Consider the following 23,384-nt stretch of genomic DNA (forward strand, 5'->3'; position numbering starts at 1 on the left):
AATCCGGGCATCGCTCAGGCACAAACGGATAAGCCTAACTTTACGATTCGGGCCATGCGGTTACAACGGTCTCCGCGTGGGGGTTTAGAGCTAAAGTAAACTTTGCATAACATCATGAGCATTCTCGCCGTCATTATAGAGGCGTGTTTTTCATAATTGCACTCCGTGCCAAAGAATAAAGGTCAAAGCGGTCAATACAAACTGTTTAAAGAACAAAAAAGAATTTGTTCGACAACGACAGGATTCGAACCTGCGAGGCCGAAGCCAATAGATATCCAATCGTGATGATTCAAGTCTATCTCCTTAACCACTCGGACACGTTGTCTAATATTTTTGATGAAAGACAAGGAATGATTTGTGTATATATACATAAACAATACATTCCGACACACATCGTGATTGTTCCTGATTGTTGCCTTGAGCAGGCACCAGTTCATATGGTGATAATGTGTAAATATTTCCTACCGTGTATCTACATACTTCATAGCTGCACTTGTGCCAAGTCTACATTTAGCTAGTTGTTGGGTTGTGCAGCCATGTTCTTGCAGCAGTGAGCCGTGAATGAGGCCTGACTCACTTACACCTACCCTGTGGAAACAACTCTTGTCAGGATCAAACGGATGAACTCAACGGCGATTGCTATTAGAGCATTGTAAATAGAATTGGAGGTTTTTTGCTTTTATTTATAACAAAAGAAATCTAGTTCTAAAAAGATTGAATGCCTAAAATGCCATGAATCTGTTTTCTGACAACGTTTATAAGTCACCGATCGTTCTCGTATCCACAATCCAATCACGATGTCGAGAGCCATTGCCACAACAGTTCACGCAAGGTCACTGCCTAGTTACTCAGGGGCTCACGGTCATAAGATGATTCATATAGTACTTGATACATTTTCTGAGTAGAGCTTTATATTTCTGTTCTTTCTCTGCCCGAGAACAAACTGCTCGTCAACTTGATCTCCATCTTCCTTCACGACCTGTCATGAATACATTCTGATACATACAAGCACTCATCATCTGCTCCTGGTTTCCCTCAAAATCTCATTCCATGATGCTGACAACTCTGTCAAGTTTCTTCCTATAAGACGAGACGAATCGACCAACGAATCAATACTCAACAATGGATATACCAGTTCTGTCCAAGTGCCTCGATATTTGAACCAGCACGACTATCTCCACGATATACCAGAAGCAGCCAACTCTCAACTGTAGTATCTTTGCGACGCACGATTCCGAGCTGACGAACCCCGGTGGCGTGAACGATGTATCTCAACTTGGCCTTGCGACAGCCTTTGCTCAGGCCTCCAACCAGCAGCATGCAGACCCGATAGTTGAGGAGCCTCATGGGACATCTTTTCTCTTTGGAACGTCTCCTCATCGATCAGACCACAGCTATAAGCATGATCGAGGAAGAAGAAGTCTGGACGGATTTGTCTCTCTGTCACGCCTCTCCGGAAGTGCTTAGCGATATGACGCATTCGTTTTTGGTAGCATGCTTCAGTGTCAGGTTGACTACATGAAGATGCTCTGAATCCTTTATCGCAAAACCAACATACACACACTGCAGGAAATGCATTACCAAGATGGAAGGCCACGATATGCTCGATCCATCCAGCCTCATCGTTGGGGTCGAAAGTTGCATTACATCCTGTGTAGCGTACGAATTCGCACACAAGGGGTGAAGAAGGCACCGATATCTGCTGATATGGGATGGAAACAGGAGGGGGTTCAGTGTGAGTAGATGAGCTTTGAGGAGTTGGCATGTCAAAGCAAGATGACATGTACGTCGAGCTACTGGCGTTCGACATGCTGACACTTTGAGTAGGAGGGCTATTTGCACCGTCTTCTGAGAATATCAAGGTTGAAGCATAGTAGTCTGGTGTGGGAGTGAAGCGGTGTTGTGAAGGTTGTGGTCCTTTTCTGGCATTGTGCTGACTTATGAAGCCGTTTATGTCGTTGACAAGGTCTCCCATCTTGACGGATGTAGACAAGAAGCAACGAGGAGGGGATATGTGTCAACAAGTTTGAAGAAAGGTGGTGAGTATGTCGAGTCAACAGTGAGTTGAGTCAATAGATGGAGGGTGCTAACAAAGGCAGTGACTTGTATCAACCTTCAATGGTCAAGACTTTGGGGAAACTTGGTGCAAACTAAACACTAAAGAGCGCATACGATGAAGAAGAATTCGAGGTCTCAAGATACAAGACAAATTGAAGAAGAGCCGAAGGATATCGATCAAAGAAAGGGAAACCGACACTTCTTATCCTCATACCAGCCATGTCAACATCAAGCGTCAGCACCAGCACCCTCCCCAATGATGACCCTTCTACATCGGTAACTTCGTCTAAACCACCAAGCATCTCATTCGTCACCCATCTCACAAACCACTACTAAGAGCGCCATGAACGATGGCGCACCGAAATGATGGGGAATGCAGTGCAAACCTGCAGCCCTTCAGTGCATGCATGCATGGACACGGAAACTACGCCCATCATCGACAATGTTTATGGAGTTCCTATGCAGTCAGTCGTGCTTGGCTCGGACGAAGCCGAAGATACGCGGCAACATATGACCAATTGGGAGATGCTACGACGTATGTAGTGCACCATCGATGGTGTACTATGAGAATATGTGTGGCATAAAGAGTGTGGGAGATTGAGAGTTTAACCCACAGTGCTGCCTCGAGACAATCGATATCCTGGTGTTGGAGGTTGCATTCAGAGAGTCAAAGCGCGGGGGGACTCAGGAAACCCCCAAAATTGAGGCTCAACGGGCCCTAAGGCATGGGTAAGTATGTAATAGGAATCCAGAAATGGGTGTTGACTAACTCTCCTCGAACCCTGGCCGTCAAAATACTCGTCTGACCCTTGGACATGGTAGGGTTTCAGTCCGAATCGTATGCACAGCCTAATTGGGGTTCAGCATACTCTGCATTTGTTACCGAACTGATTGACTACTACTTCAGATACAGAGTTATACAATGCTTGCTCAAAACGAAATATCTCATACTATTTCGAAGCATCTGTGTCGCTTACTTCTTTGCCATGATATGTCAAAGGGCATTCAATCCATCTTCAAGTTTAAGGTCGACTATTCACTCATTGTCTGATCGACAAACATGGATAAATATGAGTCAATCTACGACATGCATCATCACCTGCAAGAGGCCGAGACATTTTGACGCCAAGCAGGCTGCTGTCGTGACCTTTTATGCTCGGCTTGCATTCTTGAATATTTCCCGATTAACCATAAATGCACGCAGTCAGGAATCGTGAGTTGTCATGCATTGCCGAAGCCAGTATCAGCCCTATGTGGACAATATAGGAACAAGTGGGTGTTCGGTAATCAGCCAGACAAGGAATGCTTTGCGATGGTAGCCTATTCGGACTGTCTCTACTATTTCCCCACAAGGACATGACTGAAATGGGCTGATACTATCGTGGTGAAAAGAATGGATCATTTTCTATTCAGTTTATCCTGTCTATCTTTATTCTTTACAATTGGGCTGCAAACAAGAACTGCTATGCAGGAGGTAAGCTCCAAGGTGACTCAGATTGATACAAAACAACTACTACTAAACGTGGTGGTAGAAATAAAACCTTGGGACTTTTACTTGTATTCTTATATCATTTTAACATAACTTTTATATAACATTTTAATCATGATCCCAATAGCGTAAGCTTCTTAACCCCCGTCACAACAGGAGGCTCCAACTTCTTTCCCTGTCCCATCACGAAATCCTGCAACACCGCCTCACCCCCGGTAGCGTGCCATGCCGGCTCTCCCTGATTCTTCTTCTCGCCCTCTGGCTCAGACGACTTGAACACCCCGGACACAGCAGAAGTACAAGCCTCAGACACTTCAGCCATGAGGGCTTCAGCAGCGCGTGCTCGCTCGGGCATGTTTCTTCGGACAAGCGCAAAGATGAGACGCTCGGTATCTGGCGCGGCAGCGCTTACACGGTCGATCAGACGGCGGATACTGTTGACGAGATACTCCTCCTCATAAACGGTTCCCTTGCGTCCACGTGCACGCTTCTTTTCTTCTCGCTTACGGTTCTTGCTTGTTGCTCGACTGACGCCTGTTCCAGCTGTGCCCACACTGCCGGCCTTTCCTGTGTATCGTGTGAAGAGTGATGCACTGGTGCTGACACGCGAAGATGCAGCAACCGAGACATCGTCGGGGATGTCCATGCCACCAGCGCGGTCTCCTTCGTAGAATGCAAGAGGGTCCTCGATAGCCTTGCGCCGAAGCTCAGCGACGCGAGGGATTTGGGCCTTGAGCTGAGCCTTGCAGTCTGCGAGGAACTCAGTTGTAGTGCCCAGTGCGTCAGCAAGACCGGTGTCAACGCTGGTGGTGAGGAGATCGGGACGTTTGCGTTGGACGACAAGACGGATGGCATCAGCGAAGTGATAGCCCTTGCAGAGGCAACTGACAGCCATGTCGATTGAGTCAAGGTACTCGAGGTGGATGGTAGCCGCAGACGAGTAATCCTTGGCTTCCCAGAGGGCATCCGCAAGGTTGCTGGCGAGATCAGCCATAGACTCAGAAGACATGGGAGGTTGCTGCTGGGCCGCAGTGTAGAGACACTCCTGCCAACATGTAGCGCCGGCGGTTCGGTAGCAGCTAGTTGCCTTGGCGTAGTTTTCAAGAGACTCGTAGGCAAGACCTGCCTCGCGGTAGGCCGAGGTTGACTCCAAGTAGGCGGCATATGCAGCCGTGAGTTCCCGAAGACGAGGAGGATCGTAACGGTATAGGCGTAGAGAATCATGATAGAGAGAGTGTTTAGTAGTGTATGCAAGAAGTTCATCAAAAACGTCCATGGTCTGGAGATGGCCAAGAGCCTTGACACGGCGCTCAAGGTGATCATCAATTTCGAACTTTCGACGGAGCTCTGTCAGAGAGTGCAGGTTTTGAATAAAGGGCAAGTATTCACGGGGATCGCGCTGAGATTGCTGAGCAACGAGGAGAGCCAGTTCAAGATTGTAAAGACCAAGGGCATTCTCATACAGACGGTTGACGTCGACCAAGAAGCAGATGTGTTCGACAGCCTTCTCGGCAATCTTCTCATCCTCGCGCATCAACTCAGAAACAAGGAGAAGACCATCATCGAGAGCAGGAGGCGATTTGCACACGTGCGCAGTGATGGTGTTCTGGAGGTTGGTGGCCTTGCGGCTCTGTAGGGCGCCGAGCAGAGCATCGCAGACGGTGTTGACCTTTGCTGCAGAGCCTCGTGGAGCAGGAGACAAATCTGAGGGAATACCATCGATGCCGAAAGCCTTTGGTCGTTTTGTATCTTGGTACATGGTCTGAGTAACGTCCTCGGCACTGTGTTTCATTAGTTTTGAACTTGAAGGCGTGAATGCAGAATATCTTACCGAAGGGAAGAGAGGAAGAGATCGATGTGGGCAACATCTGGGATTTGGTCGAGGAAAAGCCCCACGTTGGCCAAAAACTGCTCAGGTTGATGATCGTAAAGAATGTTCATATCCACACGCTGTGTTCGACAGTACGAGAAAGCACGGGCATAGTTCTTCTCATCAATCAGGTTACGGATACCCGCGACAACCATGGCTCTAGGGAAGACAGTCTCGAGGTTTCCACGGGGCATCTGAAGAACGATGCTCATGTTGGAGGGGATGGCAGTGACAAGTCTTGATCCTCGCTCTACGCTACGGCATCGTTCGTCGATCTCGGGGTCATCTTCAGGAACTTCAAGTTCTGGTTGATATTAGTAACTGATCATAGAAGAGATAAAAAAGTGACTTACCGTCAACATTGGAGGACAAGTGAACGAACTTGACAAAGTGGTTGTTGGTGGTAAAGATGAGATGGCTGGGGGTGACGACAAAGGATGTACAGTTCTTTGCCAGGAGGCGAGAGTTGGCGTAGATGTGACCATTCCTGGAAAGACCAAAGGCGACAATCTCATCATCGACTTTGCTAATCTCGAACCAAGGAAGTTGTGTCTGGAATTTAACGGGAAGAATCCCGTTACCCGAGTCGCCAACATAGAACAGCTTTCCTGAGTTGTCCTGGCCATAGCCCGTGAAGGAGCTATCGTCTTGGTAACTGGCCGTAGCAACCAAGATCTCTCGAGAGTTGACATCAGCAACAGACGTATCGCCCTCGCCGGTAGCCTGTACAGATCGTTGGACGAACCCATTTTCTTCCTCAAAACCGAAGTAGTGGAAAGCGTCAGCAACAGCGGCGATCCTCAAAAGAACGTTGTAACCTGGGCTGGCCATCTCGTCAAAGGTGATTTTCTTTGACACTTGTGGCTTGATAGACCTGCCATTCTTGACAGGCCAGGTATAGATTTCGATACCCTTTCGGTGGAGGATAGCAAAAGAGGTATTGTCGCGACCAAAGGCAACGTCGGCAATAGCAGCAGAAGCTGTGATGTCAAACATTGACATAGGAGGTGGCACGTTGACTGTCCTGAATGGAGTCAACTTGACCGTCTCGCCATCGATAACCGCAACAGCGCCGTTGTCGTGTGGTAGCAGACAAGATCCTCTTGCTGTGTAAAAGATATGCTCGGCCACAACGATGTTACTCGTGGATGTAGCAGCGAAGCGCAGAGCCTTCTCAGGATGCCAAGAAAGACATGAAGAGTTCGCTTCTATGGGCATCTCTTGCTTGAGATACCAGTGGTAGTTGCCCATTGTCCATAGCTGAACCATATCCCTGTAGATGACTGCCAGGACAGTAGAATCCGAGTTCCACTCAAGATGAATCTTCTCATGAGCTTCCACTGGTCCAGAGGGAGAACGGAGAGTGAATTCTCCGTGTCGCAGGCCGTTCCTCTCGAAAAAAACCACATCTATACGGTTTGAGAATCGCTGAATACCAGCCATTAGGTTTCCAGCTGGTCGCCAACTCAGAGTACTCTCGAAACCATCGACAGGCTCACTTGCGCTGTCAAGTTCGCCTTCTCGGGAGTAGACTCGAATAACCCGACGAGATCCCTCCTGTACAGAGTTGATAGCGACATAGGCACCATCTCCTCTCCAGCTAATAGTTGCAACACCGTCCTCCTGAGGACTAGGCACGCCTTCGTCAACCTTTTCAGGGATAGTAGGATCGCGCATGGCCTTTGCGCCTCGACCTTGGAACTGCGTCTCCTTCTTTCCCCAGCCAACGGAAACATGCTTGGATGCGTTGAGATCCTCGGCTGTCATTGCGATTTCTGCAACGGGGTCAAAGGATGATCCCATAAAGATGACATTGTTCTCCTTTGTGACGACGATAAGTAGCTCTTCGTCAGGAGACCATCGAGCGGCAGCAATACCAACATCGATGGAACCGACAATCTCGATGTGAGAAACTAGTTCTGGGTCATCTTCTTGGCCTGAGAACCCATCTTCTTGGACTGTGACGATGTCGCCTCCCTCAAAGACAAGACATGTAGTCGCTGAAGCACTGAGATATTGCAGACTGACAACTCTGTCGACAATACGATCTGGTGTTGGGCTGAGAGCTTCCCAACTTGCCACTCTACGAGCTGAACTACAAAGAAGTAAGCAACTGTTGTCATATGTAATAAAGTCATATTCTATGATATTGATACTTACATATCTTGATCGCCAGCGACCCTCAGCAATTCAATTTCACAGCTCTCCTCGTTAGGTTGAGCAACGCAAAGAACCTCGTCTTTCTCGGGATCCCAGCAAGCAGCCGTGACATTGGCACGCTGAACTTGACCAAATCGAATGTTTCGAAGGTTGCGCATGTTGGCTTTTCACCAGCTGACGATAATATGTACCGTGACAGTCTCGACTATGCAGCTGTCGTTCGACCAGTACCAGTCTTTTTTCGTCTGGTGTCCCTTCGGACAATGCCGACAGATCAGGTCAAGTCAAGTGGTGATATGTAACTTTTTTTTCCCTTTCTTTTCTTGGACAGCGGCGATGAATTTGCTAGATTTGGAGTCGATGCCCGAATTCGAGATTTTTTGCGGTACTTGGTGAGGTTGGTGGGTAAAGTAACCATGCGGGGTGGTTTAGCCTCTGCGATACCTACCATGACTCCCAAGTAAAGTACTCGCCATCTTTGAAAAGTTCTGATTGACCCCCCAAGAGCGTTTTTTCCCTTCTGGTTGCGTGCATTACACATTCTTTCCCTTCTTCATACTAGGTATAATAACCAATGCAGGTTTTCCTTCCGGGCCTCGGCGATTCAAGACTTTATCGCCTCATTTTGTATTTTATTACCTTATTTTTTAATGACCTGACTATTTCAATTCAGCCACTTTCCATCTTCTTATACCTGATCCAACCCTCTCGTGTTAATTGACTATTCCCAGTTTCACTTCCATCTGCCGTTTATATCTAGCTGCAGCTATTGCCATCACATGCCGATCGGTTCGCCCATTGGCTTCCGTCTCTCCGCATTTCATCTCTTAACACCAACCCCAACATAACCTCTTCGCCTGGTCATTGTTTATATCACCACATTTTAACGATACCTTGTCCGATAACGAAAACTCCATCGTCGCCAACATGGACGTTGCATACAACCAACACTCCGATCGCGCTCGCCGCAAGAACCGTTCCTCTTCCAATTTGAACCACCTCTCTCTCGCACCCTTGACCGCCAAGCTTCCCCTCAACGACGACGAACTTATAGCCGACGCCATTGCATCACATCCTCACTCGCCTATCCATCCAATTCCCTCTTACATCCAGGGCAAGTCGGCGCCCACGACTCCGCGTCTTTTCGCTCGCTCTCCTACGGCACCGCGCTCACAGTCCAATACCCGAACACCGTCAACACCACTCGCCAAGAGCAAATCCGCATCACACCTCGCTGTTAGCGAAACACGAAAAGCTCGATCAGGTCGTGCAACGCCCAAACGCCCCAAAGATGATATGAGCTTCAGCATGCGCCATCGCAATGATAGCGATTGGCTATTGCGAACAGGCGCGCTCATGAGCTCCGAAGCTCGTGAATTCAAGGGTCAGACTTGGCTTGTTTCGCGTCAGAGCTCAACTAGCCTTGGGGGAATGGACCCCGACGAAGATGCCTTTGAGAATGAGCTTGCCCGTGAACGCGAGCTCACGAGTCGCCATGCTAGCCGACGTGGTAGCGCTGCTCCAATTGCCGAGGATGCATCTCCATACGCTAGCCGCTTCCCCAGCCGCACTCATAGTCGCTCCCATAGCTTGACCCGACCTCGGAGCATACTTCATTCTCCTCTAGAGCTATCAACAGCTGCAGAAGGGTCTTACTTCCCCCATCAAGAAGTCAACAATGACCTTCCCGGCCCTGATTTTGTCAATCTCGACGAAAAGCTGGAAGAGCTTGAGCAAGATGTGTTGCAAGATGATGAGGCCACTGTGCGACGGCTTGTTCGAAAGGGCCAAGCAGGCACAGGCACCTGGTTTGGTAGCGTCTGGTCTCTTTTCTCAGTAGAAGAAGACGACGAAGATTCGGACGAGGACAGTGATGAAACACCACGAGACAACCAATCCGAACTCGGCCAGTCTCGTAGTTGTTCGTCCCGCAATTTAGCAGGCATATCAACAGTTCCAGAGGAACGCGTACCCCCTCCAAAGGCTGATGAAGGTGGCTGGAAGGATGCAGCCTGGTTGTTGAGCGTGGCCACGAAGGTGATGTTCTAGACAGAATGAGTTATTGCAACCAAGACGATAAACCGTGTCCACGATTATGCAAGTGGTAAAGGAACAGGTTTGGTAAAGTAAAAGAGAATGGACAAAGAGCGTAATATGTTAATATTGTTTTCCTGATTTATAGCCTCGAGCTCGCTTCCAGATAGCAGACTTTCAGATAGATACTCTGATTTCCCCAGCCAGCAGGTATCAAAAGTTGGCCTCTGAGCTTTAGAGTATAAAAATAAACAGCCTTAAGACGTCTGATCTAAATAACATAAACTGATCTACCAATTTTACCTCTTATGCTCCCAGCGACCAGTTTTTCTGATACCCTGATGCCTGGTTGCCTTTCCTACAACTGAACAGTGCATGATGCAGGGCTCGTATTCTGCTTTTTTGAGATCTGCTCAAATAAATATGGCATTTCCAATCAGGTTCCATCAGAATGCGTTTCCTTGGCTTCAGCATCGGTGCCGTCCATGCTTCGCTGGGCCGGCGCGGGGTCCGTTCACCGCCCCACTCTCCCCGTTCCGCATCCCGGGAGTCAAGTCAACTGACAGCCAAAGTATGCCACGTCACTTTGGTTTCCTATTTTATTTATACCTTATGCTGCTTATGCACACTGCTACGACTCGAGCCCAAGCGGATGCAAATAAGAAAATAAAGAAGAAGAAGAAGAAGAAGAAGAAGAAGGGAAAAAAAAATACTCACCGCAATCGTTCGGCTAAAGCACAAGAGCTGAGGAGAATAAGCCAAAACCGGTTTATGGGGAGTTGTCACCTTGCAGGAGGATGTGCTGCGGGCCTCGAATGGGGTCGTTCCGCACGGGAATGATGGCAGGGTTTTACAGATGGGCTCGGTGTGAGATATGTCACCCGTGAAGCTTTGTTAGATGTGATAGGTGACTCGTGTATGTGATGGTTGGGGCGCATAGCTGAAGCCTTTTTTGTCAAATTCGGCCACTGGTGGTTCGACTGTGAAGTGGATAGCATTGTGCGGGATAGATGTGATAAATAGATGTGATAACATTCCGCCAAATCTCATCCTCTGAAGAACTCGTCAGTTTCGCTAAGCAGTCCGAGTGTAGTTAATGGTTTGCGGTGAGGTCCAATGTAGTGGATACTAATTGCAAAGACAGCCCAATATCAAAAACAACACTCAAGACATGGATCACTTGATAAGATTCTGTATTTAAGTGGGAGCATGATTAATGCCCCTCTGAGTGACAGGTGGGTTTTAGCCGGCAGTTAACTTGACCCAGGTGTTCAATAGCCAAGTTCCATACAACTCACAAGATTCAAGGGCCCTGTCCATACAATAGTTAGCCAAGCCGTTCAACAAATAGTTAGCATGGCGAGTATGTAATGAACTGCACCGTCGACGGCTAAGCCCCGCCATCAGTCATGACATGACTTGGCCGTAATCGTGACCGTGCACGAGGGGCAGGAAGCAAATGAGGGGTGCTAAATGAGATGATCAACAGACCCTGCAGGGACCGACATTGACATAGCGAAACCAGCTCAAGCAGTGAAGCCAAGCCACAAGTTGACAGCAGAAAGGAAATATGATGGAGAAAATGCCGCACTGAGCACTTCTACGGTGGCTGGTGTGAACAACATTAACTTCCATGTTGCAATCTCTGAGGGGTTCGTTGCGTTGGCTGGGGCCAGCTTCATCGACAGGTGGGCCAACGGGCATAAGACGGCGTGCATGTCATCCTAAGCTTTTCAATGCTTGCAGGAGCTTGCTTCCAAAAAGTTGGATTCTTGCCAGAAAGCTCCAACACTCGCGGCTGAGATGCCGATCGTATCCCTTCTGAGCAAGAACCAAGAGTTGGGCAGGTGGGCCTGTGACTCGGTGAATGTCGCGACTAGTCTCAAGACACAGTCCCTGACAATGTGACTATTCCTTTTGTCTTTGTCGAATGAATTTGGGGGAGTCGTTCGTCGAGGGACCACGAGTGAGAAGCCTAGTTAGAAAAATCTCTCGGCCGAGAAATATTGAACATCAAAGAATGGGACGTTGACATGAGGTGAGCTATCAGGGAAGAGGTTGGCCAGCAAATAAACGGAACAACGGGTACCGAGTATGTCGAGTTTCTTCAGCCTCGGGTGACGGTTTCCTGGGCCCCGGACGTACATACCACACCGGAAGATTTATCTCTTAACTTTCATGGAGCACATAACCAATAACCGGACCGGTGGGTATAACGAGACTCCTGACTCTGGAGTTCCCTGTATGCCATCTTCATGTGAGATGCTGTGAGTATAATAGGCTGAAGAAAGCCATCATATGAAACATCCTGTTGTCTTGGATCCCGGATATGGGCCGAGGGAATTGTTCCTCCTCATGATCGCATTTGGATTCGGATCTTTTTGTGGATTTTGGCGTTGCAGGCTAGCGGAATAAGTAACGTTGAAGTTCAGGCATATTGCGCTAGGCGGATGCGGTTCTGAAGTCCCGGAGAACGAGAACGAAGACGAAGTAAAGCCAGCGAGCTTCTAACCCTGTTCTACATAGAGAGGTGGGATATCTGGAAGATTTCGATCGTGTGCAGAGTCAGCGATGTCAAGAAACGTCTGTGCTATTAAGTTATCGCGTGGCACAAGCATGGATGGCACTGACCTGCCTGACCTGTAGAGAGAGTAGAGCACAGTCGCGCGGTATCAAAGAACTAATAGTGACAAAGGAGACTGTGATGGATGACAGGCGATCTTTTGCGATTTAGGGATTGGCGCCTCTAATGGAAGCTTTGGAATCTAGGCCTTCTGCTTCCTGACGGAATGGAACCTAATGATGCAAGAGCTGTCCCTTCCCCAATTTTCTCTCTCTTTTCTTCCCTTTTTTAGTGGACTCTTGTACAAATCACCGACGTAATCGGCAGGGCCCTTCTACCCCTCCTACCCTCCAGGTTGGACAGCCCGGGCCCTTGCGACTGGGACGGGGACTAGGATGGACTGGGGGGGCCTTTTACGGTTCACCCACCTATAGGTAGTGCTCTAAAGTGCAGCAATTCAGCAAATGATAACCAACACCAGGAAGTTTTCCTTTTTCTTCACCCTGTGGTTATTCTACCTAACTAGTATCTATCTACCTGTGTATCCTTCATCTTTACATTTTACCTACAACTCATTACGGTTCTCAACGGCTATCCTGTGCCTCGGACCCGACTCTACTCGTGCCCTCTAACGCTCTATGCAGCCACTGTCGTCAGTCGTACCAGGATAATACTCCTCGGGATCTCCCGCAGAACGTCAGCGTTGGATCACAATTCGACAGGACACTCACTCGCAGTCCCAACTTAGTATCTATACGCGCTGAATCGGTATTATTCACAAGCGCAAAGAGACACGACCGAGGGACCTAGAAATAAAAAGCAAAAGCAAAAAGCAAAACAAAGGAATATCGATAGGTATTCTTATCTGGAAAATTACGTCCTATATCTCACACCATAAAACAAAAGACTTTACAGTTTGGTGGCCCCGCCTCCCACTGTCATAGCCTGGTAAGAAAATATCCTTCTGTTCATGCACATCCTGTCTTTCTTATTCACTCTCTTTCACTGGACCTTTCTTTATTCTCAAGAACTGGATGTCGGTACCTGATATATTGTATGTCTCCCGTCTGTTCGGCCTTAGTTAGAGGTCAGGTCGCCTAAAATTCTGTCGGTTTTCCGCACTAAACACCATCCCCCACTCCCCTGAAGGTGCCGTCTCCCAGTCTCCATGGATGAATGGGTTTTGGATTCGACGCCTCGCATTTACTAGAGCGGCTCAACCCCACTCACAATGACCCTGTATTGTCTATTGTAGTGTTGTCCTTCCTGGTGGTTATCCATTCTAGGTACCTGGACGACACGACCGACCCTCACTCTCCATTGTTAGCCCCTCACCTATGAGGTTTAACTGCCCACATACCAGCAGCCGATATCACACACTTCTTAACCGCCGCCTTTCTGGCTAAGCCATATCACTCGAGCCATTACTTTGCTCTACTCTGCCTTACCTTACTCTGTTTTTCTTACTTTTTGCTTTTCTTTGATTTGCGCTGCTGTGCTGTGCTGTGCTCTTCTTTGCCTTTTCCTTCTCTACACGTCCTCGTCACATATATCGTCATCGCTCGGACAGCTACTACAGCTGCCAACTCAAAAAAGAGACTTCCAATCCAACAACCTCAGGTACAAAAACAAACCCTTGAATCAGTCTGCGCAACGGCTACTCGCCAGCGCCTGCTGCTATTGTTGTTTTGCTGTTTTTGCTTGTATTGCAACTGCTACTACCTGCTGGAGAGTGGCAAGCGTTGCTTGAGCGCTATTGTTTCGTCTGCTCTACGACCTGAGACCCCTAGCCAGCCATTCCATCCACGGTCCCGTCATCTTGATCCCTTCCCCTCGGGCCAAGCTTCCACGAAACGTCCCGCTCCAGCTCCAGCTTTATCACCTCTAACCTCTGAAAAGAAAACCTTTTATTTACTATACTTTCTTACCAACAGCTTTGTCTTTGGATTACTGTCTGTTTTTGCTTTCGCATCATTTATTATTTCTTCTTTTTGGTCCAGGCTCTAATACTTCCACAGCTTAGGTGTTACAATCTCCTCCCTCCGACCTGTCACTTCTACCGGCCCCACGCTGCTACCCCGGAGCTGTTCGGCATCGTCTCTCTTCGTAAAACTTCGGTACCTTCGTCACGAGACCATAGACATATATTATAGCAGAAATGTCGCCAGCTGAGGACAAGGTGGGCTCGATACTGGCTGCGCAACAGCTCGAATATTGTAACTAATGCATCTGACCCACAGAGCGAGACTGCCGGCGAGGTCGACTTTGGCGATAACATCGACATGCTCACTTTCAGCCAAATCCTGGAGATGGACGAGCCGGATGATTCTGAATTCAGTCAATCCATTGTGTTCGGGTTTTTCGAACAGGCAGAGGAGACCTTTGAACAAATTAAGGAAGCACTGTGAGTAGAATTCAACAAATATCAGCACAGGAATACTCTGCGCTCTGGTAGAAGAGCTTTAACTGACCATCTTTTCTGTAATTCTAACAGGGAAGAGGAGGATCTCGAGAAACTATCTTCTCTTGGCCACTTCCTCAAGGGTTCATCGGCGACACTAGGACTCGTCAAGATCAGGGATGGATGCGAAGCGATCCAGCGATACGGCAAGAATGAAAACTTGGACGGCTCTCCGCAATTGGACAACGAGAAATGTGTGAAGCTCATTGGCGAATATTTCAGGGCTGTTGAAGAAGACTACAAAACGGTAGAAAAGCTCCTGAGGGAGTACTACGACTCAAAGGAATAAAGCATTCACCAAATAATGCCCGGGATCAAGCCGACAAGTTCACGTTCGGATCAGGACCAGTCCTCTCAACGGCATAATAGTCTACTGGGAGGCTTGTCACACACCTTGGATGAGGGACATTTTCTTTACACCAAATAGTCGTTGCGTTTAGGTATATTCAGGGATGGAAGAGGCCGGGTTCATCGAAGCAGATACCCCAGGCCTTGAAAGGCTTGAGGCTTAGAGGACGACCCGCCAGGTCAATCATGCTCAGTGGTGTTACGAGGAAGTGCGGAAGGACATACCATCATTCCTCTTTGAATTGAAAAGCCTATTTGGAGATCCATGATGAAGTAGAGAAGACTTGGAAATAGACTTGACAGAGTATGGAATTGGTGCAAAAGGACGACTGCCCGCCTCGTAATTCCTTAATCTGGTGTTCTGTTCCAAGGGCCATCCGTCACTTTGTGAGGTCTGTCTCATGAAATTGCTTTTCTTTCTTTGTCTTGAGATCAGTCACTTCTTGCTTATCGAATCCCTACCACTGTGACTGATCTGATATGTCTCCCGAAAGCTCTGACATTGGTGGGGTAATCTTGACGCACCTTAAAGTACTGGCACTACAGAAACTCGCCGATACGAAGACCTGACATCATCGAGGTGTTGCCAGACAACGTCAGATAGGTTACACACAGCTTGTTAGTTATGTTCCACAACCACCACGCTACCGCATGGCAGGGTGCACGAATATTTTATATTCGTGCTCTCTACGAGTTGGGGTCGGCCAGGAATTTGTCGGAACGAGATTAGTTTGCTAACTTGACCAGTTGACAACTAGGGAATATTGAATATACATCAAGCATATTCGTACATTCATACCAAAAGGATATTCTGGAACGATTCATTTCCCCACGGAAATTCAAGCAGAATCATGCCGCCCAAACCAGTCAGGGCGTCCCCAACACATTTCGTGTGCATTCCCTTGGCCGGACCACAGCTCACCAGAACTGTGGCTGCTTTCCGTACAGAAGTCACCAATCCCGCCAGCTTTGGTATTCCTCCGACGGCAGTGCGTCCAGTCGGCACGATGCATCTGACCCTTGGTGTCATGAGCCTCAAGGATGAAGGCATTCAGCAAGCAACCGAAGTACTCAGGAGCCTGAAATTGAGCGAGTTCCTTGCAAGTGCTAGGGTCGGGACATCCGCAACTGAAGAGCGACTCTCGCTAACGCTCATGGGCTTACATGCTATGCAATCACCGGCAAAAACTACGGTGCTTTACGCTGCTCCTGTTGATACGGAGGGGATCCTTTACAAGTTTTGCGAGCAGATCAAGACTACGTTCCAAGAGGCTGGTCTGATGGCCAAGGAGGACAGACCATTGCTACTACATGCAACCGTCGTCAACACCATCTATGTCAAGGATGAGAGAGGAAGAAGAATTCGAGAAAGGTTGACAATCGATGCACGGGACATGGTTAGTCTCTATGATGACTACGTTTGGCTGGAGGATATGCCTCTGGACAAAGTTACGTTATGTCGAATGGGCGCAAAGAAGATCGAGGGAACAGATGATGAGGCGTATGAAGTAGAGGCCGAAGTTGAGCTTTAGTGGAAGTCTGGAAAGAATATCGTGGCTAAAATCTTGGCTCGGAGAAGCCTGGAGATGAGCTGTATACTAGGCTGCTAGATTACCTTGATAGAGAAGGAGACATGACATGATATATCATAAATTAACCGAGACGAAAGAGGAGTGGCTGTGAACAAGGCAGACGTTTTATCTCTTCGTATTGATAGCGGATTACCAACCATCTATCATGACAATTGAAGGCTGACAGAGCCCCAGCAGTAAGGGTATGAATTTGGAATTAAGAAACAGGCAGCAGTTTTCTTCTTGGGGACGCTCTGACTGATTACTGACATTTAAATGCACTCGAATACGTTACAATAGACAATTAATTGCCTCCACTGTGAGCTTGAAGTCATAAACCCCAGTCATTTTGTTTGATATCAGTTCTAGGTTTGTTACAGACGTTGTTATAAACTCAGAATTAGCGCACCCTCCAGTGGACGGTCGCCTAAAGTCCTTAATCAATTGTCCCCTCTAGCCATCAAAATACAGAAACCAACGTCATCAACATAACTTCCCGACATCTTTCCATGCGATCAGCCAAGCTTCAATAGAAATTCCACCGCGCTTGATGCCAGAAACAATGTGGAAACAGGATCGACTATCCTTGGACCCCACGACTTGACGATCCAATCCTCTGCAGTGGAGGTATACACACACACCACACCGAGATCTGACAGCTCCGCCTCGTTACCGCCATGAACAATTCTGAAAAGCGCCGTCCAGGCACCGGGAACCCGTCTACCCATACCCTACGAACCGGTGCTTCGAGCAACAACAGTCGAACCAGCATGCCTGCTATGCCCGCAAAAGTTGCCATGGCAGCTACCACCAACGCGACCCCCGAAGAGACACATGAGACGAGCAGCAACAGCGGCGGTGCCCCGCTCAAGGAGAAGGAGAGCACAGCTACAGGGACCAACAGCACAAAAGAAAAGGACCGTGACAAGGAGCGCAAAGAACGGAGGGAAAAGAGGGAGAAAGAGCGAGGACTAGAGGCTGCTCTGAAAGAGAAGGATGAGAAGATTGCGTACCTGGAGAAGGAGATGGGCATCATGGAACGCGAATTCCACCGTGAATTGGATAAGCTCAGCCAGAACGAAAGCGAGACGGCGACGTTCTGGCAGGCCAAGCACAGTTCATTGAACCAACAATATCTACGGACGGATACGGAGCTACGGCTTTTGCGCGCTGAAGTTGAAGTACGAGAAGGCGAGCGCGAAGAGCTTCGAGAAGGCTGGGAGGTTCTACGGCGAGAACTAAAGGAGCGAGATGATGAGATTCGAGGCCTACGAGGTCAAGTACGAGGATTGAAAGAGTGGGTGAGTAACAGCACAAGAACAGATGGGCAAGAGTGCGATGAGGTCTTTGGTGATGGAATGGCACGACTAGGCAATGGTCTTCAGAATTGGGTCATTGTGAACTTTCGTAAAGCCAAGATAAGTGAGTGAGACCCCTCCTGATCGGAAGATATTGAGCGCTAATAAACGGGAGATCTTGGTAATTTAGACGAGGCGACGTTGGCTGAGATTAGCGAGCTTGTGCCCATGTATGAGGATCTAGCATCATCACACAAGGTTTATCTGCTTCAATCTATTGTATCCAGGATATTAGTCGAGATGGTGTTTGACGCCTACTTCGTCGGCTTAACAGAAGAGCAGACGCAGCAATTCCGACAACTGGAAAAACTGCTGTCTTCATACGCAGCCAACTCTGACGAAGCCATCAATCAATGGCGGTCCTCCACCCTATCACTCCTCCGTCGAGATTCATCTTCTCTTAAAGAATCAACATCCTCCGTTACCGAAGTCATCTTGAAACGAATAACCCGTCTTCTCGATGCCCTTTGCGGCACATCTCCCTCAGAAGCTCGGGATAGTGGACTACGAGTTCTTGTCAACAACTCAATCGAGCTTGCGCGCCTTGTCGCTGTTCAAAAAGCGGTTCTTCGCGTGAACATGCCTATAGTGTTACCGCACCAAAGAATAATGTTTGAATCTGGAACGATGGAGGATTTAGGCGGGGATGATGAAGAATCATTAACGGGGAGAGAAATCTGCTGTGTCGCTTTTCCAGGGGTGATTAAACATGGCGATGAGCATGGAGGGCATTTACAGTACCGAAATGTTATACTCAAGGCGAGGGTGCTATGTAGCCCCGATCAGGAGGGAACGTCTGATTAGATGGTCTCGAAGACCCCAGACCACTCGACAAGCAAGGAGTGACTTGGTTACCAGCTTTGTCGGGGGCATTTGGTGCCTATATATCGCATTCTACAACTACCCCCCGGTAGTCAGATGGGCGTAACATCGCGATTCAAGGAATCTTTATCTCTATAAGAGATAACACAATATTTATAGACGCTGATACCGAGTGCAGTGGATGGGGAATAGCCCAAACAGATTTGGAACAGTGTACATTAACGAATTACGAAAGCATTCCTACATACATTCTTCAAATGACCCAAAATATAAAGACGGCGCGGTTTGTTTAAAGCATTTCTTTGATCTAGACTTTATCAAGCATCACTTGTATGACTATGCAGTATAGTAGATGAACGACAGATATTTCCCATTCGCCTCCGCTATGACAAAATCCCGACTAAAACTACCAGAAACCCTAAGTACGAGAATATCCATAACCATACCGACATGCATCGCGTTCAAACAATCTCGCATAAACCTCATCCCAGGCATTATCTCCGTAAACATAATGGACCGCACCAAACGATCTAGACATGACAGAATATGTATACTTGAACACACGAGTAGCATGACTATGCGCCGTTTGGCTGTTCCGGCCCCTTGCCGTCGTCATCGCCGTCCTTTGGTGGAGGAGGTGGGGGTTGGTCTTCTCCTTCTCCTTCTGCTGCTGCCACCGCCGCCGCCGCGGCCTCTTCCTCGGCTATCATTTGCCTGAGGAATTCAGCTTCGTCGTCGTCCATCGCCTCTTGGATTGCTTCGCTGTCCGGCCCCTCCTCGCCGATGGGGTCCTCAGGAATGATGCCGTTCTGGCGTTGCCAAACTTCTCGTCTGATACGATCGTCCTTGGCTTTGCGCGCTCGTTCAACCTCTTCAAACCCGCCAGACTTCTTGAGCTTGCCATCTGCGACGAAGTTGACGATTTCGCGATGCATGGGGTTGATGTTTCGCGTTGCAAGTTCCTTCTGGCGCAGCTTCTCGGCACGCTCGATAGCCTCGAGACGATCTTCGTGGTTCGGCTGTAAAGCTCTCACTTCGCCGAGAACACCCTCCTTGGCCGCACTCTGATCACTACTGTTACCTAGACTGACGAGACCCTTTGAGAATTGTCGAGCGTTTCCAGCACTAGCACCAGTGCCATTATCCTTCATCTGTTCCTTGGTTGCCTGTTCCACCAAGGTGAACGTCTCCGAGGCCTTCTCCAAATCGTCTCGCAGATCAACCAAAAGATCCTCCATAAGGCGGAGCTCGTCACGACCCTGGCAAACGTCTTCTAGTTCCTTCTCCCAGATCTTTGTCCAGATGGGCTTCTCCTGAACCATATATTCTTCCATTCTCTTCAATTCCTTGCTCAAAGTCGCGATATCCTTACCAACGGAATCCAATTGCCTTGGTAGCGGTCGGACACCACGGTGCACCACATCCTTGCGCAGGTCCTCAATAAGATCCTGAAGGTCGTCCACTTTACCAACCAATCGGTCAGAGTCGCCGTTGAGTTGTTTGCGCCCGCTGGTAACGTATGAGTAGCCAGCGTCGCCCTCGATATCAGGAATAGCAGCCTTGGCTGTGACGACCTTGACGTTAGCAGCTTTGGAACGAATAGTAGCCATTGAATCCTGGATGTCGGCTTGGAAATTAGAGTAGGTTTGGCGCATAATGGCCAGGTCCTGTTTAAGGCTCCTTAATTCTCCGAGTTGGCTGTTATTCAACTTGCGTCCGGAGGTGAATTGTGTTCTTCCTCCATCCGCTGAGGTCGCTGCCGCTGGTGGTGATAGTGCTAGTCGAGCCATCTCGTTTGCTGCTTCCTGTTGCCGGTCTGACACTCGTTGAAGAGCTGCCCCTTGGTCTGTTACTGTTTGCTTAACATCGCGGACAATCTCTGTTAAGGAAGCAATTCCATCATCGATATGCCTCTTGACCTCGTCTAAAGCTTCCACATTGAGGACCAGAACAGTTCTATCCTTCACATCGGCCAAGTCCTCCAATTCATGGCGCACACCGGAAACGGGATCTTGGATGTAGATTTCAGGAAGATCCGCGCCATTGTGTTGTGTGTTCCAAGAGAATTTCTCAATGAAAGCTAGTTGCAGACGCCCGATTGTAAGTTCAGCCCTTCCCTCTGACAAAACAAACTTCTTCACTTTGGACTTGTACTGTAGGAACAAAGTGAGATCCTTTGAGGGTGTTGGTGGTGGAGAGTCTTGGAAGTATGATGTTGCAGCAGGTTTTGGTGGTGGTGTGGGTATGACCTCGGGTTCGGGTTTGGATTTCTCAGTTTCAGGCGAGTTACCATCGTCCTGAAAGAACATAGGGTCCGTAGGAGGCCCGCTTAGTGTCGCACTGGCAGCATATGCCTCGTCTGGAGTCTGTGGCACGGGACTATCTATTTTGGCGGGCAGTTCTGCTGCGGGATTCTCTTCAGAAACCTTGTCTGGTATCCTGGCAGGAGAGTCTTCGGCCGTGTTTGCTCGCATGGACTGGCTCGAGTTATTGCGGTTGTGCCGGATAGATTGTCGCCCCTGTACAGCGCGCAAGGATTCCCGAACCTCTTTTCTTCCTCTATTAGGAATGGGCGAGTTTTGTGGAGGCAAAATTGGAACGCCATTGGCACCGCCTAGATGCTTGGATATTTGATATTGAGAGTACCGACGTGAAGCTCGTCGTTCTAAGTCTCCACCCTTCTGCAGAGCTGCGAGGGCGCTTGAAGTGTTGTCAGGCGGAGTGGGTGGTGGAGGAGGAAACGAATCAATGTTGAGTTCTCCTCCCTGAGGTCCAGAAGGTGCAGTAGGTCCTGTAGGAATTGAGCTCTCGCCTTCGGGATACGGCGGTACCACTGGCATGTTCTGCATCGTGTTGCTCGAAAGCGAAGACTGTTCTGATATCGCGGATTGTCGAGACGATTCACGTTGGGCATTGAAACGGCGTGGAGACCGGTTTGTACTACCACTCGACGACGGTACGTTTTCAGTTGGCTGCTCTTCAAGTGGAGGTTGGAACCCATTCTCTAGACCCTCCTCCAACATGTTGGTGAGCCCGCTGTTGCCACTGCCAACTGTGCTGACGCTGGTTGCTCTGTCGGGGGGTGCATGACCGTCGCGATCTCGAGCTTGTTTCTGGCGCAGCTTCTGTTGTTTGCGCTTCAGGCCGTGTAACAAATTAATAATTATGTCGCGGATCCTGGGCAAATATTTCTCTAAGCTCTCAGCGCTGGCCTCCTGGCTCAGCGTCGCCTCAAGTATATGTCGCAGCGAATCGGGGACGTTTCCTAAGTCAGATGTGTCAACATGAATGGCAGTAAATGCGCGACAAGCCATGTTGAATTCGTAGCCCAGGCGCACGTAAACATCTGACACCTGGCTGTCGGTGGCTTGTCCGCGCGACCATTGCGTCAAGGTTTCTAAAAGCTGTTTTGTTGCAACGAGGAGGTGGGTGACGCTCTTTTCGATCTGCGATAGAGGCATATTCGAACCGCTACCACCAGAACCCTGGGGACGAGGGCGTCAGCAACTTAATTGCAATCGGGCATAGACGTGGGGCAAGCAGGGCTCGGCAGGGGCACAATATTGCCCACGTTGCGAATTATATACTTACTTCACGATTCATCCTTCGGGAGCCAGTGGATTGTACAGACCTCGCCGAGGCGCTCGAGGCCCGAGCCTGTAGCGCTGGTGAGATGGACCGAACAGGAACATTGGGTGGTGGTCCAGGCTCAGCACCAGGCGAACGACGATGGGCAAAGGCGCGTTGAGAACCGGATGATGGAGCTTGCATTTCGGCTTATGTTTATAATATTGTATGTTCGCGGCAGGAAATATGTAATCGATAGAGGTCGAAGAGATGAGAAGGAGTGGAAACCTCGGTCGGGAAGGACAATTTAAGGATTGAGCGCCGAGCGAATTGCTTAATGATCGGATTTCGGAGGCCTTCGAGGGGCCAGAGGCATCATCAAAACGAATGAACTGTAGGGAAATCGCAAGAGCGGGTGTTGGCGTCGCAAGGGAGGGGCAGAGCTTTCGATATAGCGAGGGTATCGAGGTGGAGGTGACTGTAAAAAGAAGAGAGAGGTTGAGGTTGAGTCGAGTACAGTATGAAGTGTACGATGGATGATGATGGTGGTGGATGGATGACCTGCAACTCTACCAGTGACCCAATAGTCGAGGTAGCTGAAAGTGCAGTGCCCAACCTAACCTGGCTTTACTTGATCTATCGACAGTACCCCTGCATTGCAGCACGTGCCACCACAGCGAAGCGCAAGCCTAAAAGCATTTACTGTATCCGTACCTAAATCCCATCCACGAGACAACAAATGCCATCCAATTATTTTCTTTCTTTTGCTATCTAACGTCCAAAAGCCGTTGGGGCGATGGTTGTTTGGAATATCCTCAGCAAACCAAACCCTTTTCGTTATCGTCCAGTAGTTGAAATCTAGGAGGAATCCCCAGTTTAAAGACATGCTTTCAGGCATGAATCCACGAGTTTTACCTATAACATAATAATAATTAATAACAGTAAAATGTCGCAAATCTATAACAACATCATCTATGCCATAATAGTTGACCTGCTATATGTTTTGCCGCAAAATGCGCTGTCGGCTAGGGAACGGCTTTAACGCTACAGCCGTCTTGGCTATCCGTTTCATGGATCCGGGGT

The 23,384-nt window shown here is 48.8% G+C and overlaps 7 protein-coding genes and 1 non-coding gene across 8 annotated transcripts; 4 read left to right on the plus strand and 4 right to left on the minus strand.

The window, feature by feature from the left end:
- Positions 1–229: 229 nt before the first annotated feature.
- On the minus strand, positions 230–325 carry EDB82DRAFT_t123. Its single transcript has one exon. It is a non-coding gene; the product is annotated as a tRNA-Ser (tRNA).
- Positions 326–1,204: 879 nt separating this feature from the next.
- On the minus strand, positions 1,205–1,975 carry EDB82DRAFT_525448 (uncharacterized protein; the record flags this gene model as incomplete). The annotated part of the gene is made up of 1 exon (XM_025736097.2): positions 1,205–1,975. One exon carries the CDS (start codon positions 1,973–1,975, stop codon positions 1,205–1,207), a length of 771 nt encoding a protein of 256 aa, XP_025586738.2.
- A 1,674-nt stretch (positions 1,976–3,649) lies between these two features.
- EDB82DRAFT_192766 (IKI3 family-domain-containing protein) lies at positions 3,650–8,119 on the minus strand. Its single transcript, XM_025736099.2, has 4 exons — positions 7,578–8,119; positions 5,771–7,512; positions 5,379–5,721; positions 3,650–5,328 (listed from the first exon to the last, which is right to left on the minus strand). Exons 1-4 carry the CDS (start codon positions 7,733–7,735, stop codon positions 3,660–3,662), a joined length of 3,912 nt encoding a protein of 1,303 aa, XP_025586739.2. The 5' UTR covers positions 7,736–8,119; the 3' UTR covers positions 3,650–3,659.
- Positions 8,120–9,806, plus strand: EDB82DRAFT_192765 (uncharacterized protein). Its single transcript, XM_025736100.2, has one exon. The coding sequence runs from the start codon at positions 8,505–8,507 to the stop codon at positions 9,624–9,626; it is 1,122 nt and encodes a 373-aa protein (XP_025586740.2). The 5' UTR covers positions 8,120–8,504; the 3' UTR covers positions 9,627–9,806.
- Positions 9,807–14,332: 4,526 nt separating this feature from the next.
- Positions 14,333–14,924, plus strand: EDB82DRAFT_525451 (signal transduction histidine kinase; the record flags this gene model as incomplete). Its single annotated transcript, XM_025736101.1, has 3 exons — positions 14,333–14,353; positions 14,415–14,578; positions 14,669–14,924. The coding sequence occupies 3 exons, from the start codon at positions 14,333–14,335 to the stop codon at positions 14,922–14,924; spliced, it is 441 nt and encodes a 146-aa protein (XP_025586741.1).
- Positions 14,925–15,505: 581 nt separating this feature from the next.
- On the plus strand, positions 15,506–16,824 carry EDB82DRAFT_501575 (kinase A anchor protein). Its single transcript, XM_025736102.2, has 2 exons — positions 15,506–15,601; positions 15,731–16,824. Exon 2 carries the CDS (start codon positions 15,835–15,837, stop codon positions 16,513–16,515), a length of 681 nt encoding a protein of 226 aa, XP_025586742.2. The 5' UTR covers positions 15,506–15,601; positions 15,731–15,834; the 3' UTR covers positions 16,516–16,824.
- EDB82DRAFT_501576 (uncharacterized protein) lies at positions 16,807–19,018 on the plus strand. The gene is made up of 2 exons (XM_025736103.2): positions 16,807–17,976; positions 18,028–19,018. The coding sequence occupies exons 1-2, from the start codon at positions 17,232–17,234 to the stop codon at positions 18,714–18,716; spliced, it is 1,434 nt and encodes a 477-aa protein (XP_025586743.2). The 5' UTR covers positions 16,807–17,231; the 3' UTR covers positions 18,717–19,018.
- Positions 19,019–19,021: 3 nt separating this feature from the next.
- On the minus strand, positions 19,022–22,928 carry EDB82DRAFT_462302 (actin interacting protein 3-domain-containing protein). The gene is made up of 2 exons (XM_025736104.2): positions 22,326–22,928; positions 19,022–22,219 (listed from the first exon to the last, which is right to left on the minus strand). The coding sequence occupies exons 1-2, from the start codon at positions 22,503–22,505 to the stop codon at positions 19,310–19,312; spliced, it is 3,090 nt and encodes a 1,029-aa protein (XP_025586744.2). The 5' UTR covers positions 22,506–22,928; the 3' UTR covers positions 19,022–19,309.
- Positions 22,929–23,384: the final 456 nt, after the last annotated feature.

This window comes from Fusarium venenatum (assembly GCF_020744135.1).
Source record: "Fusarium venenatum strain MPI-CAGE-CH-0201 chromosome Unknown EDB82scaffold_2, whole genome shotgun sequence".
Classification (NCBI taxonomy): Eukaryota; Fungi; Ascomycota; class Sordariomycetes; order Hypocreales; family Nectriaceae; genus Fusarium; species Fusarium venenatum.